At 27.0% G+C, this 18,913-nt stretch overlaps 2 protein-coding genes across 3 annotated transcripts in view; both read left to right on the top strand.

Annotated features, from left to right (window-relative positions):
* LOC100164255 (anaphase-promoting complex subunit 2) overlaps positions 1-5,152 on the top strand; it is a 9,004-nt gene extending 3,852 nt beyond the window's left edge. The window contains exons 5-14 of the mRNA XM_001946008.5: positions 875-1,013; positions 1,074-1,260; positions 1,322-1,547; positions 1,610-1,794; positions 1,851-2,025; positions 2,116-2,377; positions 2,531-2,660; positions 3,568-3,653; positions 3,711-3,902; positions 4,519-5,152. Of these exons, the coding sequence (XP_001946043.2) occupies positions 875-1,013; positions 1,074-1,260; positions 1,322-1,547; positions 1,610-1,794; positions 1,851-2,025; positions 2,116-2,377; positions 2,531-2,660; positions 3,568-3,653; positions 3,711-3,902; positions 4,519-4,737 (1,801 nt within the window). The 3' untranslated portion in view covers positions 4,738-5,152. The remainder of the gene's footprint in view (positions 1-874; positions 1,014-1,073; positions 1,261-1,321; positions 1,548-1,609; positions 1,795-1,850; positions 2,026-2,115; positions 2,378-2,530; positions 2,661-3,567; positions 3,654-3,710; positions 3,903-4,518) is intronic.
* Positions 5,153-7,409: 2,257 nt separating this feature from the next.
* LOC100166287 (putative zinc metalloproteinase C607.06c) lies at positions 7,410-9,440 on the top strand. Of its 2 annotated transcripts, none has more exons than XM_016806396.2 (5): positions 7,410-7,958; positions 8,082-8,533; positions 8,633-8,947; positions 9,017-9,079; positions 9,148-9,440. In XM_016806396.2, the coding sequence occupies exons 1-5, from the start codon at positions 7,629-7,631 to the stop codon at positions 9,338-9,340; spliced, it is 1,353 nt and encodes a 450-aa protein (XP_016661885.1). In that variant the 5' UTR covers positions 7,410-7,628; the 3' UTR covers positions 9,341-9,440. The 2 variants fall into 2 exon arrangements, with proteins under 2 accessions (XP_016661885.1, XP_001945988.4); XM_001945953.5 differs by having other exon boundaries at positions 7,415-7,958; positions 8,609-8,947.
* The last annotated feature ends 9,473 nt before the right edge of the window (positions 9,441-18,913 follow it).

Below are 18,913 nucleotides of genomic sequence, written 5' to 3'. Positions count from 1 at the left end.
TGTTCAATGATAAAAGAATCACTCGGTATTGTAGAATTTTTTAGGGTGCAGAACAATAATGTTGCATTACCATATGGTGTATCTAATAATGTAAATGAACAAGATATTTGATGCAATATTTGATATATTATGTATGTGTGTATAAGTATAGGTAAGTATAACAAATCATGTAATTGCCAACTTTAGTGTGTGATACTGTGAATTTTTAATAATATTATGTATGTAAGAAAAATGAACCATGTTTAAGCTATTTTTATATTGTTTATTTAATTACTTATAAAAGAAATTGGTTAAAAGTAATAATATGTGATGTACTATTATCCGTTAACTCCTAAAACAGCACACTTTTGATAGATTAAAACCGCACACTTTTGGTAGGTTAAAAACGCATAATTTTTAAAATGATTGCATCCAAAAACCGCACATTTATGATTTTGACTCCAAAAAAGTCTTTAAAATAGTAACTTTATAATGTATATGTACAATATTATGCAAACAAGATTTAAACATTTCAACAAGTGCTCCTAAAAATAAATATAATTTAATTAAAAATCAAAAATATTACTATTACGTATTTACTAACTTGTTTATGTTTTTCAATGGACGGACAATATTTACAATCTTATTATCTTATTATTTTATCCGTTATTTAGCACACAAAATAGTGTGTGATTTTAACACACTATAAGTTTAGTTATACTGTGACCGATAAAGTGTGCGGTTTTTGTCTACCGACCTTTTTGGGGTCGTAATCTAAAGTATGCGGTTTCTTGATGCAACCTTATTATTATAGTATCAATGTCAATGTAGTAAATATTTTATTTAACTTTTTATCAGTATCAATTATCTTATAATGGATTTCATTTTTTGACAGGTATATGCTCACTATTGGTTTTTTAGAATCATTAGCTGGTGATGTGATTATGGATTTAATACATCAAAAAATTGAGACGGAAGTTCTAGAAATAACTAAAGAAAATTTTGGAGAACACCATGTATCAGCTTTAGAAAAAGTAGTTATGAATATTCCAATGCATTCCATAGTGTTATATGAGTATATTTTTTTATTCTAGTGGATAGATACAACTGTTTATAACTGGATGAAATATATATACGATCCAAAATGTAGTACAGCAATCAGAGGTTATAAAATAGAACGTAAATATCCTAATTTAAAAATATTTATGAGGAAACTTAAACACCTACTTTATGAATCATATACTAGAACAAGGATCGATCAATTATTTAACATTATAATTGGTAAATTATTTTGTATTTAATACTAAAATGAATTATTCTAAACATATTTTGATATTTCTAGAATACCCAGATTCAGAACCGGCTGTTATTGATTTATCATTAACACTCCAAAAGACTGATTTTAAATCTGACCTATGTAAAAAGTTACAAAATGCCTTACATAGTAGATTACTGCATCCAGCTGTGAATACCATTGACATTATAACCGCATATACTGCTGCAATCAAAGTATTAAGAAAAATTGATCCTTGTGGGGCACTTTTGCAAGAAGTCACTCAACCGATACGGTACAAAACTAATTATTAATTTAATATTTTTAATCATCATATGCACAATAATTATATTGTAGAGCATATTTGCGAAGTCGAAAGGATACAGTTCGATGTGTAATGACCACTCTTACAGAAGAAGGTCATTATCTAACTGATGAACTAGTCAGAAATGAAAACGTTTTAGACGAAGATGATGTTTGTGAAGAAGAAAGTATGGCAGAATGGGCTAAATGGGTGCCAGATCCAGTAGATGCTAATCCATGTAAGTTTTTAATTTGTTTTAATCAATTCACTATATTAATATTTAATTATATTTAGCTAAATCTTCTAAACGTTTCCGTAATTCTGATACTGTATCGATGCTTGTTGATATTTATGGTACACGAGAATTATTTGTTAATGAATATAGAGCCTTATTAGCTGATCGTCTACTTACACAGTTTATGGACAATATAGGTGATGAAATTAGATACTTAGAGTTACTAAAATTGAGGCAAGTATTTATACTATAAAAATAAAAAATAGTTCCAAAATATGTGTCTTATAAATATAAATTAATATAATATGCATTTATACTTTATAGATTTGGTGATTCATTGTTACATTCATGTTCTGTAATGTTAAAAGATGTATATGACTCAAAGCGTATTAACCACCATTTATATTCTGATCCTACTTCAAATTTATCATCTAATAATTTAAATAACAAACTTGAGTTTCCAGTTAGAGCTATTATTGTATCTAATCAGTTTTGGCCTAACTTCAAAGATAATTTTAATGTTGAGTTACCTTCAGTAATTCAAAAGCACTTGGATAACTATACAAAAGCATTTGAATCATTCAAAGTTAGTAACATTAGTAAAATATATTACACAGTTAACTACTTCATAGAAGTCAGTAGATAACTGTGATATAGTTTTACAAAAAACTAAAACTAATCAAAGTTACAATAAGTGTATTACTAATAATATATACTCACTTAAAAATATTTTTTACAGGGTAACAGAACTTTAAATTGGAAGCCTAATCTTGGAATCATCAATATAGATTTAGTGTTAAAAGATAAAACATTAAATTTTACTGTATCGCCAATTCATGCTACAATTATATGGCATTTCCAAGAGCAAGGTATGTTTAGTAATACTTATAAATTAATTTGAAAGTAAATAGATTGGCTATCCATTAAAAAAAAATAATATGGAAAGTAGCTTATTATTTTGCAAATAGGAAGATGACCATATCATACTAACTGCATAGGTAGATATGTAGCAACTCTAGGTATAGTTACGCCCTGATGTGGTATAACTGTACATCAATTAAAATTTTAATTGATTTTCTATTGTCAGTATTCATATAGTGTTATTCATTCTTACATGATGAGAGAAATTCTCTATATCCGACAATTAATAATAATAATAATAATAATAATAATCATGCTCAATAATTCAATTTTTAATGTGTTATATTATGTTTGTGACAAAATAAATTATGAATTTTAAATGTGATTATTACCAGCATAAATTGCATAATAAATGTGTTTTGGTAATTTAAAGTATAAAAACAATTGAAAGTAAATCTTACCACACGAACAATTAAGTATAAAAATGTAAGCGCCTAATATCAATTTTTTGATATTATTTATTTATAGCAAGGCTGCCCAATTTATTTTTGTAAGTGGGCTATAATTTCATTTAAATTTAGCTGAAAGGCCATCTTATGAACAATACTTGTAGCTTACACTTATGGTCGCTATTTATACAATACTTTGAATAACAATTTACTATTTAATCTCACCGTGCACCGATATACGATGACCGTCGACAGAACAACAGTTGTGACAATCTATAAACAAAAAAATAATACTGATAAGTTTGAGACAAATTAATGCGTACCTAACTGCGGGCAAATTCAAATACGTTGGCTGGCCTGGCTTTGGGCAGCCTTGATCTATACTATTATTATTACCATGAAATGTGTGAACTTTTCCAAAGTTAAATAATTAAAACCAAAATTAACCTAAATAATTTTTTTTTAGAGGAATGGACTATTAATGACTTAAGTATAAAAATGCGTGTACCAGCTACGACCCTAAGACGTCGTATAGGATTCTGGCAAAATCAAGTAATAGTATCATCATATTTATCATTAATAAATTATTAATTAAAATAATATGTATAGGGTTTGTTAAGAGAGAAGTCTTTTGATACCTTTATTTTTGTGGAAGATGGTATTCCAACTACAAGCATATCAGGAAAAGGTAATCGAACAAGTTTTGTTGCGCGTAATTCTGAATTTGTTTATGGTGACGATGATGATGAAATGGAAAGTGCCGTGGCATCTGCTCAAGATCAAAGAGAAGAAGAATTGCAGGTACTTACTTTTTATATTGTTAAAATACAAAAAAATATTGTTCAATAGAAAGTTAACAGTTAAATCTATAGATCAGCATTTCTTAACCAGGGGGTCGCATAGGTCAAAAATAATAAAATGCTGATTTACAATATGTCCCTTTTTATTTAAAACTCAAGTTTCACCAGAAGTATACGGCGCATTACGTTTTGTTATATATTTATCCATAATTATTAATTCCAATTACACAAAACTAAAAAGACGCACTTCTTTTTGAAAATACAAATAATTTTAAAACTAATAACATAATATATAAATTAATCGCTTGATAACACACACAAATAATATTAATAATAACAATAATAAGCAGTCCATTAAATGTAGATATCTCAAAATTAAAACGGGCACTCCAACGCTAATGGAAATTTCCAACGACCCAACGAATGATAAGATATTTTTATTGTTCAAATTTGTACCTAATATAGATAGAAGGGAGGTTGTGAAGTGACTGACCATATTCTGTACCTATTTTGGGGGTCACAACACTAAAAATGTTGAGAAACGATGCTATAGAGGTTTCCGTAGGTATTCGTGAAAATTATTTTAATCCTACATGATACATTTTTTATGAATATAGGTGTTCTGGCCATATATTGTGGGTATGTTGATCAGTCTGGATTCATTGCCATTGGATGGAATTCATCAAATTTTGAAAATGTTTGCTCCTCAAGGAACTGGTGTTGATTGTAGTCTTACACAACTCCGTCTTTTCCTCGACGAAAAAGTTAAAGACCATCTTTTGATTTTCACTGGAGGTCGTTATAAACTAAATAAAATAGTAATAATTCTTGTGTAATAAGTAAAATAAATTATTTCTCTTTTAAGTGGTTTTACTTTCCTAGTAAAAATTTCAATTATTGGCTTATACTATAGATTATAGATTATAGATGCTAACCGCTCATCGACACAATTGAACCAACTTTGGATATAATCATTGTTAAACTAATGACTGTTATGATCCATTGTAAACAACAAGTTAGACATTGTGACAGAGTTGGTAATTTAGATCAAAGTAATTTTAGTTATCTTGTAAAGCAAAAATTATGTAATCACCGATTTAACATAATATAATGTATTATGCATTTTATAAATAGCATCATTAGGACCTACATTGATACAGATACAGAAAATGTATATCAGAGTTGTATTAGCGTTTTCTTATAAGTTAAATTTTCAAAATAAAATCAAGTCTTATAAAATAAGATGAATTATGAAGATAGTTAAATCATTACAAATTATAATCCAGAGACTTATAATATTATAATATGTCTATGTTATAATCTGCAACCCTTGCTACTATATATGACAAAATATTTTGTCATACATTTGATGTGCTTCATGTGTAAGATTTAGATTTTATATAGTAACTATGAGTAAACTGTAAAGCATGTCGTACCAACATTAACTTGGATAACTAGGTATGTATATTCAATGTAAAAATACTTTAAAACTATGTGCAATTTTTGCAGTATGTGATACTTGGGAAACGTACCTGCAAGTATGTTAAGTCATTCCTGGGCGAAAATTTTAGATAAAGACTGTGACGACAAAGAAAATATAGAAGATAGGGATATAAAAGCTTGTCTGGAGCTGGCCACATTTATTCTAGATTTTGCTAACATTGATAAAGACAATATTGTTAATTAGCTACAAAAAGATTTTAATGAAGACGGATTTGAACGTTTTAGTGACAATGAGATAGCAGCTCGTTATGGCATCACAAGTACACTATCTACCTCACAATAGGCTGATTTTTATTCTGAGTGACAATGATGACAGTTTTTTAATATAATTTAGGTAATTTAGGTGGTTTAATATAATTTTACTATAATTTAGGGCTTACGATTTCCAACTGGTATTAAAAGTACACGTGTATTTAAAACCGTGTATTTCTTAACGTATACACAGATACTCTTATATGGATCACGTGTAAATATAATTATAGGTTTTTCTTAATTTTGCGTGTATTTAGAAAATACAAAATGTAATAATATATAATATAATATACCGTATTAATGTATTATATCGTATAGAACCTTGCAGTAACTTAAACTATCGGAAATTTAACAAAGGTTATAAACCCATTGTTAATTAATAATTATTAATATGAATCATCTTAGTAATCAAATAGATTAATTAAAAAATAGGCTAGAAGGTCAGAAAACATTTAAAAATACATAATACAAGAATTGTTTTAGACCAAAGTTACCAAACTAAAATTTATAGTTAATAGTTATGCTACCAATTATGATGTACCATAATATGTCCACATAGCTAGTGACTAGAAATAATTTAAATTTAAAATACTTTTTTAATTACAATTTATGTTTCATAGTAAATTATATTCTTAGAATACCAAATACATTTTTTTAATAAATTTAGAAATAAATTAGGATTTGAGTAACCTTATCATTTTAATATATAAACTAAATTATTTATTTAGTCTTTAAAAAGTTTAAATTAGGGACTGGAACTGTACCGAAATAGACCGGAATCCTTAAATACATTTCTTTAGCAATCGAAACTGAAACCTATATTTTGATGAGATATAGTGATGTAGTGAAACTTCCATAAACAATCAGTAAATTATTGAATATAATAGTGTATTTTTTTATAGTTTTAGTGCTAATATACTCGTATTTATCATTGAATCCAAAATTTATATAATTTGTGGGAACATAACAATTGTACGTAGGTAATAGGTATGTTATACATTTTGTATTGATTTGAGATTAATTTGCAAAATCTCATATTATGGGGTTATTTTTTTAAGGTTCATATTTTCGGGGATATATAAAAACTACCTATATACTTATGTTCAAAATATGTTACTATTAACTATTATAATACTAGTGTCTAGTATTCATACTTTAAATTATTTGAAGTAAAAAAAATCATATTTTACCAGTTTAAAGTTTTTTTTGATCATATTATTAGAATCAAATTTAAAATTTTTAAGAGTGTGTCAGCGCACTATTTGTTTTTTCTCTCTGGCCCACGCGCAATATATTAGACCAAACGCATTTACGCAGAATCATTTTTTTTTATGTTTTTAAGTAATCTTAGAGTAAAATTACCCGTTAAAAAAACGATAGAGAATAATATTTTAGAAGGTGACATATCGATTTGTCTCAAAACAATTTAAAAAACATTTAAATTTACAACATTTTTTTTGTTTATTTTTAAAGTCGAATACAAAGTCAAATAACAATAAAATATGAAACCCTCACAAGTATTATCATCCATAATTTTTGTAATATTTGATTTTACTCTAATATCACTCAAAAATCATAAAAAACGATTTTAGGTGAACGCGTTTTTCCATGTTGCGTGTGTGTCTAAGAGAGAAAACAAATATTGCGCTAACATCCTAAAAATGTCCCCTTTAAAAAAAAAACTTATCATTTAATCACCTATAAGTTACAACATAATGATAAGTTCTATGATGATAACGATATTGATCCTATTTATAATGTGATACAGCACAACAACTGATACTGCGCGAGCGCGGATTTAAAAATTTAATTTAATTCTCATTTCTTGAATACTGCAATTTTATTATGGTTACATTTTTATCGTAACTACATACATAATGTTTTAATATTTACTGAAACTTTTATTTAAAAAATGCGGTATTAACTTTCATATTTTGTTTAATCGTTTCATTCATACATCTAAAAATTTATAATGAACAAAATACGTTTGACCAACATCACAAATAATGAAATATTTACTTATTCAACTATTTTGATTAAAGGATTCGTTGACATACACGATGAATCGAATATTATACTTAAACATTACTCAAACAATGGTAAACAGTTAGCAGAATCTCGCTGGTCAGTGAATAAAAATAAATTTAAAATAATAATAGAATTAAAAATTGGCGATAATATGTTGGTTTTTAAATTCGCCAATGAGGTCTTACACACAAAATTAGTATACAGACAAAGAGTTACTAACTACACTGTGTGTCCAGTTTACGTAATTTGTGCTGATCATGATGGTAGATTCCAGGTAAGTTCCAGGATTTAACGTTTATGATTAAATATTTATCTTAATTGCTCATGTCTTATATTTCAAATAAATTACAAATTAGTAATTACATATTTAACTATGTATTAATGTATTTATTTTTAGGCCCCTGTAGATCATGATAATTCTGTTCAAAACGCTTGCACTAAAATAACTTTATGCTCCAAATTAATTCAAATGTTGACAGCTGAAAAAATGTATGAAAAAGGTTTTGGAAAGAAAACATTTAAAGTTGAAAAAGAATGTCGTATAATTAAAAGCTCTTTAACAAGGCGCACAGTATTTAACATGCATCCTGAGAAATTATGGGAATATATTGCCAGGGAGCTGACTGCTGGCCAAAATTCTAAAACTCAAAAATATTTAGCTTTCCTATCATGTACTTATTGGGATGGACAGAATTTACATGGTCATGTTGCATTGGGTGGTGGTGGACTGGCATTATTTGGAACGGGTTGTCTTTACACTTGGCCTAGTAAGCTAGAGGAAGTTTTACCATGTTTCATGAACATGGCAAAAGTCGATACTGGCACATTGTTGGATGACAGTTGTTTCAGGTAGTTTGGATTATAGTATTTATGTTTTATTTTTTTTTATTGTAAAGAAGAATGTTAAACTGATTGATTTTATAGAGGAAATTTTGGTGGATGCTTTAGCACAACCTTAGGTTCTGTATGGCATGAATTGGGACACACATTCGATTTAGGCCACTCTAAATATGGCATAATGGGACGAGGATTCGATAATGTTCATTTAATTTTTACATTGGATAATAAAAATATTGCTCAAGAAATAAAGCCTGCCAACAAAGGATATATTATATGTATTGAAAATTATTCGAACACAATAAATATGAAGGATGATATGTCTAATAATAACAATACAACTGAAAATGAAACAATAGATGAGTATGATTCAAAACACATAATATGTTGGTCTATGGGATGTGCGTCAATACTTTCATTTCATAAGTATAATTTTTTATTGTAAATATAATATGTACTATTTTAATTTTAATTGGATCTTAATTATGGCTTTAGATGGTTTAATGATTTCAAAGAAGAAAACAACAATGAACACAAAATTGATTATGTAGCAAAAAGGTTATATCATTAAAATATATAGAAATTAAAAAAAATTATAAAACTTTAATAATGCATTCAATTTATAGAAATTTATTGACTTCAAGAAATGGCTTAAGAGTAGTTCAATTAAGGAGAGAGGATGGCCTTGTCATGCATTCATGGGAATTTGTTAAAAATAATAACAAACGTACATTCATTCTTCCAGTACAGTTAGCAAATAATGGTATAACTATTATTGCTGAAGATTCTTATGGAAATATATTAAAATATTTACTGTAACTTACATTAAAAGTTGAGGATAAGTATTAATTAATAGTTCAAAAACATTATTTTCTGTTGAGTTCCTAGTTTAAAATACTTTTTGATTGATTTTTATAAGCTAAATTTTTTTTAAATTTTATTCCGTTTCTGTTATTATTTTTAAGCTATTTTACATTTTTATTGTACGACTAATTTAAAATCTGAACTAGGAATATATTATAGACTATACATCTTGTGCCATTATATAATTTTATATTTATTTAAGTTATCAATTAAACAATTTAAAGTTTTAAACATTTTATAACTAAATCTTAATTCTAATTAAATTTAATAAATTATATTTTTATGGTTAAGTTAGGTTAGATTAGAAAGTTTTACAGAGATCTCAATAGTTTAGATTGTATATTATATAAATAATAAATAAATGTATTTATAATATATGTGTATAATACATATATATAGGGCTTGGACTTAGTATACTAAAATATATAATATTCCATAAGTTTGCGAACTTAATAATTTACAAATATGCATATTTATTCAAAAAGGTTAATTATGCAAAACATTACATTATTTTCTTTTTTTTATACTGGTGCTATTATAATTTTTGGCAACTTAATTAATTTTTCATAGTTGTAAAACAAAATTAATGTATATAACAAACAATAGGGTGGTTATATCAAAATATATAATATACTAGCTGATCCCGTGCACTTTGTTGCCCGTTAAATGTATCAACTCTATATGACTCAAACTTTGTTCAATTCGTTATTTAATATTCGGTGTATGGTGCTCAAAATTTATCTTAACTTTTCCGTTGCCCGGAAGAACAATTCTGTTTCGTAGCAGTACATTATCAGGTAGGCAATCCTGCGGTGATTGCGGACCCCATGCTGTTTGTACATAAGTGTATGATTTAACTCTAAAGTATCAAATTTATACCAAGTTTGTCGTTTTTACTTAATTTCAACTACGGTAAATTAATATAATTAATTTATACAAAATCCTATCCTAACCTAACCGTACTAAAATTCAATAAATAAAAAAAACAAATTTAACCCTTTGTAAATTATACTATCTTCTTCCCAGAGGTCTAATATACCCACAAACATTAATTTATACATATATAATATATATATCTAACTATATAAATACACAGACTAAACTCTGGATCTACTTATCAGATGTTCTTGATAAGTATAGTTCCAGAATTTAGCCTTTACAGAGATTTTCATTTAACATTTTTATAGTTAGATATTAGTTTATAGTTTATATTTAAAAAGTAAAGCAAATAGTTTTTTTTTTAAACTATTATTATTAATATAATAGCTTTAAAACCCATGGCAACCATTTATAAACAAAAATTTCCATCGGAAATCATAAAATTCCCGTTTGAGCATCTCTCGGAGTTGGTCCTCTCCCTTTCTAAATTAGCCTATCTTTTAAGTTGGACCATATTATAAATGGTTACCAAATTTTATCAAAATCCGTTCTGTAGTTTCGAAGTTTATTGCGAACATACATTGTGACACAAAATTTTTATATATATAGATATAAATTTCCATTTTAAAACATTCCAACAATTATAAATTAATTCTACAAGCTTATGCAAAAAATAATTTGAGATAAATATATATACCTCTTCTGAATTTCTGAAGTGAATTTGTGTTAAACCAGATTTTGAATATATCGCTTCATAAGTAATATTATATACCAGTAATAATATTCTGTATTCTTAAGAGAATTTTACTTAAAATAAAAAATATTAAATATAATATCAAGTTCCAGGCCCTGCACCCACACAACATTAAATTAATTCCTATATTTATTTAGGGAGCAGTTTTTTTTTTATAAAATAGGTATACGTTATTAATATAATTTAAAAATGTATTTAAAACTTCTGAATGCTATTGAAAAAATAAAATAATTTTTAGAAAGTTTTAATAAATTATTTTTATGATACGGTTGAAATAAATAATAATGAACTATTCAAATTTTTTAGAATTTTAAATTATTGAATTATTACAAAATTATTCTTAAGATTTTCTGTTTGAACAAGCTTATAAACCAATATAAGGTATAAAATATAAATTTATTTAGCAGTTACAAGCGGTTAATTTATAATGAACCATTTTATTTGGAAACTTAGATATTCAGATTTATAATTGTTGTGTAGTTAAATTAAATTGTTAAGCTATATATATATTATTTATTAATTGTTGTTTTTTTTTTAAATTTAAAATCATGCTTTGTTTCTCTGTTACATCATAATATTATTTTTTTTTTAAATTTAAATTTACTTTTTATTATTGAAAGTTAATGTTTCATTCATTATTATTAATTTAGTCATTTTAAAATATGTACCTTGTGTATTCACAAATTACAAAAGTAGGTGTTATATATTAAAGTTAAATATATTGTTAATACTTGTTATTTAATAATAAAATAGTTAATATTTTAAAACTGTTGTATTAAACTATTGAACAAGATAAAGAAAATATTTTCTTCTAATATATAGAGTGTATTAGTAATGGATGATTATTGATCAGTGATCATAGTGTTATTGATTAATAATTATCATTGGGTAGTGGGTACTAAAAATTATATTAAATAATGAATATTATAATACAAATGTACGAAAATCTTTTTATTACAATATCATTGAATAAGAAAAATGATTCTAAGCGAAGACGGTCATTCACCTTATCAGTTATCAGTGGCATGGTGAACGGCAGTTTCAGAGGCAATTGCCTTTGAGATTTTTCTTAAAGGTCCCGGTACGAGTTTTTCAAATTTTCCACAATTCTATAAAATTTGAAAATTAAATTTTATATTTTAGTTGCCACCTCAATAATAAGGCTTTTCCACTAATCTACTACCCTATACATATTTAGGGGGGGGGGGGTTAATAAGGTGTATAATATCGAAAAAAATTACTTTACGGGAATAACTCTCAAGCTTTGTAGAATTGTCGGATTTTGATGACTATTTTTTTATCTGAAAGAAGAAGACTTCCTACAGCCCTCATCGATCTCTGAATTTGTATTGTATTTCAAATAATTGTATTAAACAATTTGTAAAAAATGCTTTTTATCTTATATTTTTTTAGAATATTGTAAAGTTTGAAAATAAAATATTGAAAAACAGAGATCGATGCGGGCTGTAGAATATTTCCCTATGGCAATTAAAAAAAGAATTATGAAAGTTGGTTGATTCTACAAGGTGGTACCTATCGTTAATCCCGCAGTGTATATTTTTGAGGACAAAATGGCATCGGAACCGGGCGCCTTAAATAGAGCGGTGTTAGATAGCCAGTGGGTCCCCTAGTAAATGTATATAATATGATATACTCAATAGATGATCAATAATTATCTGAAATATAATTAGTTATATTATATTAATACATTATTATGCATTAATACTTGGGATATTTGTAACTTGCCCCTGGAAAATGTTCGGTTCGCTACGTCACTGCAGCCTATGATATTACCTAGCACTTAGCAGCCTATGCTATAAGTATATTTGATGATATTATTGTGAATAATGTAATTTATATACATATAGACTTAAAGAAATAGACGGAACATTATCTGTGATAACGCGTGCAATGGTAGAGCTTGTTACGAGGATCGTGAACTATTAAAGCTATGTAGGTACTGGTTGTCCTCGGAACAGTGCCATTTCTTTCATTAATACGATAAAACTCTTGGTATCCGGTATCTCTTTTAAATCGTTTGGCACGACCACGACTCCCAGTCCTCGGGAGTTGGGACAAAATATGTTCCGTCTATTTCTATTAGTCTACGTTTATATAATTATTATATAACTATTTACACTGATCCTTGTTAAAATTTTCAGTTCTTAGCTAAAATGTTGAACATTTTATAAATTTTTAACTACAAAATAATTTTTAAATTTGAAATTTGAAATATTTTGACAAAATTTGAACTTTAAATACTTAAAAAAAAAATTGTACCTATGTATTTTTAATATGTTTCAACTGCTTTTGTAACAATATATCAGGAGCCTTGCATTAAATTTTCACGCTTTTTTACCCAACAAATAATATTTTTTTGACTTTTATAGAAAAAAACTAAAGAAATTGAGAATTGAAAATGTCCGTAAACAGCTCAAAACATGTCAACATATTTTTAGATTGTATCAAGTATAGGAATTGATAAAATAAACACATGGTGTAAATTTCAAGTATCTACGGATATTCGTTTTTGAATTACCTACAACAAAATAAGAAAATCGCTACATGAAAAATCGAGTGAATAATTTTACCATCACCTTTTAGGACAGTAAACATTTTTAGATTTTCTTCAACAGTATCTTTTCAGATAGGAAAGTGAATTTAGTTGGTACTTTGGGGGTGTCAAAAATTCCTAATAGTTTTCAAAAGCATATATGGAAAAAGAAAAAAAAATTAATAAAAAAGGGTAATCTTTTGTTTTTTGTATAACTCTAAAACAAATAGTATAAAAAACATATAGACTATATAGTACGTGCAATTTTCACTGGTTGTTTATATTGGCATTTTCCATACACGATATTGATTTGTTTTAAACTGTTTACGGATATTTTCAGTTTCCAATTTATTTTAGTTTTTTAGTTTTCTAAGAATGTCAATAAAATATTATTTCTAGGGTAAAAAAGCTTGAAACTTTAATACAAGGCTCTTAATATATTGTTACAATGACATTTGAAAAATATTAAAAATCCATAATCACAATTTTTTTTTTAAGCATTTAAAGTTTGAATTTTGACAAAAGGCGTAAAAATCACAAAAATAGATTTTGAGTTAGAAATTCTTAAAAAATTTTCCTTTCAAATCTAAGATTTTAAAATGTAATACAAGATTTCTTAAAAAAAATATCTATAAGAGTCAAATTAAATTCTTATGAGCGGTCGAAATACGAAGTTTTTACAACATTGGATACTCACTCAATTTCTTATGTACCGATTTTCTTATTTTGTTGTAATTCAAAAACGAATAATTGTGGATAGGTACTTGAAATTTATACTATATGTTTATTTTATCAATTCCTATATTTGATAAAATTTTCAAAATATTTTGACTTGTTATGAGCTTTTACGGACACTTACAATTTTCAATGTGTTTAGTTTTTTTTCTATAAATGTCATTAAAATTTTACTTGTAGGGTCAAAATGCGTTAAAATATTATACTAGGCTCCTGATTTAATATTGCTTAAATATCAGTTTAAAAATATTAAAAACCCATAGGCACAATTTTTTTTTAAAAGCATTTAAATTTTAAAGTTTAATTTTTGCCAACAATTTAAAATTTAAAAATTATTTTGTAGATAAAAATTTATAAAATGTTCAACTTTTATTGCCAAGGATTGAAAACTTACAACAAGGTTCCACGTAGATAGGTTATTCTGTAACCAAAAAATCTCAAAAATATAAAAACACAGTTTCTTTATAGTTATTTTATGTTCAAATTTTGAGGAAATTACCTACATATTAAATTACCAAAGATAACGATTTTAGTTATTTTATTGTAATTTTATAATATTAATTCAACTTAACGGCTACCGTACGTATTAATAATAAGTAATAATAATATAAATATTATAATATAAAATATTCACACTAGCTGACAAATCGTCACCGCTCAGAATCGTTTTTTATATAGGTACAATGAATAATGATATTATATCATTGAATCCAAATTTTATATCATCTATTATACAGTGACTACATACACTTGTAACCTACTTTACAGCAAAGTGACTTCCACTTACTAACCTTTTTTTTTATACAGTTATTTTTTATTAGTGTCTGGATTTGTCTAATGATGATTTACCATATTTTCATATTATTACATTGGTTTAAACAGTGATTGTTGATTCTTAAAATCATACTATTATCTGACACATAGCTGGTAATATATGCCTCCTTAGCAGTCGGCAGTAAAAGGGAGAACTTCGTCACACCTGGATGGCTGGGTCTCTTGGTTGGCTTTATTATGGTAGGTATTAATAACATACGTTCATAACTTACATAATAATTAAAATATCATGAAATACCTAGCCAGCGTAAAGACACAGGTAATGTTCTTAACTTAATTTATTTAGTCTTATATTAAAAGTAACAACATAGAGTAGATTCTGTCAATCTTAAGTATATTTAGTATAGACAGTATAGTGCAGGTTCCCACTTCTCAACGTTTTTTGTTCACCGCCCCTTTGTACATTTTAAAAAATCCCTCCCCCTCCCCTTCAATCAGAATATAGTTACTTTTTTTCTATTTTTAGTGATATAAAATAACTAATATTAAAGTATAATATTATATTATATTACAATCAAAAATAATACATTAATACCTATGTCGGCTATATCTAGAGTATAAACTATACTAAAAGGTGTAAATGCTATAATAAAATATTTGTGGTGTATAATGTAATAATGTATATAATATATAAAGATTATAATATATTGTTTTAAATACTTCACCGAAAACTGACTTATTACCCGGCGTATCGTATATGCAAAAAAGGGGCGGATCCATTTTCCTCCAAAAACGAGATACCGTTTTCCTCCACTGTCCATTTTCCTCCACAATAAAAAGGTTGGTTTCCATTTTCCTCCAAATTATTTTAGACTGTAATTTTGACTATTTTCCTCCAATATTTTAGCAAGTGTTGTAGTATTACGTTCCGTATTATAAAGATAGAGTAAGGCTAGAATCCAAGGCTTGATAACGTTAAACTAACGTTATATTTGACAAAAAAAGATTGAAATTTGTGAATATAATTATAACGGAAAACGATAATCAAAAATAATTAAATACCGCAAAACAAAACATAACTATATTAACAAAATATATTATATATCATTAAACAAAACATAACGCAAAACGTAATTTATAAAATATCAATAAACGAAAAAGAGGGCTAGAATCACATTTTAGGTTGATACATTCTGGTATCGGCTATATCTATAATATCAGCTGTCGATGAAGCCTAATAAAGAATATTTTTTATTTTTTTGATATGCATAAATTATTTATATTAACTATTTTATTATTTTATTTATTATTTATTGGAGGAAAATGGACAGTGGAGGGAAACGGTACTTATCTTGTTTTTGGAGGGAAATGGCTATACGGCCCAAAAAAGGTACGTATTATAAACTTGGGCGTGGTGAAACGAATAGTAGATATTTAAAAAAATTAATGGGAGGACTAAAAAAAAAATTTCACACTGACTATCAAAATCAACATTATGAGCTTATAAAAAACTTTTCAGTATTAAATATTATAGAAAAAATTAACTATATAAACAATATCATCAAAACTCACAACACATAAATAATTACAAATAATTTATGAGTTAGGTAAATTAATTTTTTTAAATATATTTATAGTCAATATTTCTTCTTCTTCTTTTTTGGCTTTTACGGGCCATTTAGGTCCATTGCCGCAACCACTTGCCTCCATCTATCTCTATCTTGAGCTATTTCTTTTCCGTCATTCACTCCCAGTCTCGATGCATCTTTTGTAATCCTGTCTTTCCACCTCTGTCTGGGTCATCCTCTCGGTCTTCTTGTGTCCGGCTTCCAGCCCGTGGCCAATCCTATGGGGCCTCCAGATCTCCACACATGACCAGCCCATTCCAGTCTACTACTCTTAAGGACCCCAATTATATTTGTTTCGCCATATAGTTCTTCTATTTCTCGGTTTGTTCTTAATTCGAAATCCCCCAGAGCGTTTCTTTTTGGCCCAAATGTCCTTCTAAGAACCTTCCGTTCAAACGTAGCTAGTCTATTTTCGTCCGTCACTGTTGTTGCCCATGCACCGCAGGCGTATAGTGCTACCGGTCTTATCAGAACTTTGTACAACTTATTTTCGTTTTCCATGATATAAGTTTTGACTTGAGTAGAGGTACTAGTCCAAAGTAGCATTTATTTGCTGCTATCAGTCTTAGTCTTATTTCTTCGTGACTGTCTGCATTCTCATTAATATTTACCCCTAAATATTTAAAGTTTGCGACCCTTTCATAGTCAATATTTATCCAACTTAAATAACGAGTTACATTTTTTTCCATGTTATTTAGTAACTTATGTCTTGTTATGAGTTAATTTATTTTATTGTCACGTTAAGTTAATTTTATTTCTAAACCACACATTAAAATATATTCAATTTTGTAAAAATTAATTATAAAAAAAGTAATAATGATCCAAAATATTAAATATTATATTAATAAATAAATAATAATTTATAATAATAGTTATTATATTGACTATTCACAGAATATTAATAATATTACACCAATACGTAATGTCGTAATACAATTGATTATTAATTAATTAATAAATACTACTATTTTTACTAGTTTTTAATAACCAATTAAAGGTAATACGCGTTATACGTATCACATTATGCAAAATATATATAACATTTAGTATTATTGTATTTTTTAATATTTTATAATTATTGAATAAATAGATAGGTAGGTACTGTATTTGAATCACCAACTGCAGAAAGGGGATCAGTGGCGCAAAAAAATAGTAGGGGTACGCAAAAAAAAATAAAAATAGTAGGGAAGCTCCGTCCCTCTGTGTTCCCCCTATTATTTAGCCAATAGCTTGTAGGAACTAGGACTAAAATAAAATCAAAAACAATTTTTAGATATTTGCCGGGACGACTGACGACCAGATGAAATATATATGTCGTATTGTCGCGTTCCGTGTGGAATAGGTAAATTGCTTACTTGCATAATGCATTGTATTATTCTATGGATTGGTACCTGCGGGCTACGGTAGGGCTGATGGCATTGAAAATAGTTTTCGGTATTACGGTATTGATTTCAATACCGGTTTGAAACGGAAATTTACAGTTTGTATACCGAAAAACTGAACTGTTTCGGTATACCGAAACCGAAATGATTCGGTATACCTAAATACCGATATGGTACGGTCATAGGCGCAATTTCAATTAAAAAACTGAGGGTGCTTAAGCTCTGCATTTTTTTGGCATTTAAATTAAATTATAACTATGAGGCAATTATGAATTTTTTGAGCAAAAATGTTTTATGACAATTTAACATTGAAGACTTATAGTGTATTAGGTACATTTTATAAAAATGAATACAATAGTCAATTTTAATTTATCAAAAATGTAAAACAACTTTTTCATATTTTATTCAAAAAATATGACAAATAAATATTAGTATACAAGGTATAACAAAAAAACACAAAGACTTGACGAAAAAAAAATGACGCTACTTAAACGTATGACAAAAATTGTTAAAATTATATGATTAGTAAATAATTTAAGAATTATGAGTATATTGAGTCAGCCAGTGGCGTAATTTGGTCATTTTTGTGGGGGGGGATGACATTTTTTAACATTTTGCCCCCCCCAAAAAAAAAAATTATTATTAGCACCTTTCAGTGCAATATATTTATAAATAGTAAATATTAAAATTAAATAACAAAACTCCACACGAATGATTAATTTAATATCAGTACCTATATCACAATATCAAATTATGAATTATAAAACTATAAAAGTCGAATGCCGATTGCTGATTGTAACTGTAACTTATAACCGATGTTCG

This window comes from Acyrthosiphon pisum, chromosome A1, assembly GCF_005508785.2.
Source record: "Acyrthosiphon pisum isolate AL4f chromosome A1, pea_aphid_22Mar2018_4r6ur, whole genome shotgun sequence".
NCBI classification, from domain to species: Eukaryota; Metazoa; Arthropoda; class Insecta; order Hemiptera; family Aphididae; genus Acyrthosiphon; species Acyrthosiphon pisum.
Note: the sequence above shows the minus strand (reverse complement) of the source record. Positions and strands in the feature narration are given on the sequence as shown.

Excerpts from the sequence above, each read along its gene's own strand:
- LOC100166287 (XM_001945953.5), top strand. The coding sequence starts at position 7,629 with ATGAACAAAATACGTTTGACCAACATCACAAATAATGAAATATTTACT. Across the intron at positions 8,534-8,608 it reads TTGGATGACAGTTGTTTCAG|AGGAAATTTTGGTGGATGCT; the intron begins GTAGTTTGGATT and ends TTGATTTTATAG. Across the intron at positions 8,948-9,016 it reads TCAATACTTTCATTTCATAA|ATGGTTTAATGATTTCAAAG; the intron begins GTATAATTTTTT and ends TTATGGCTTTAG.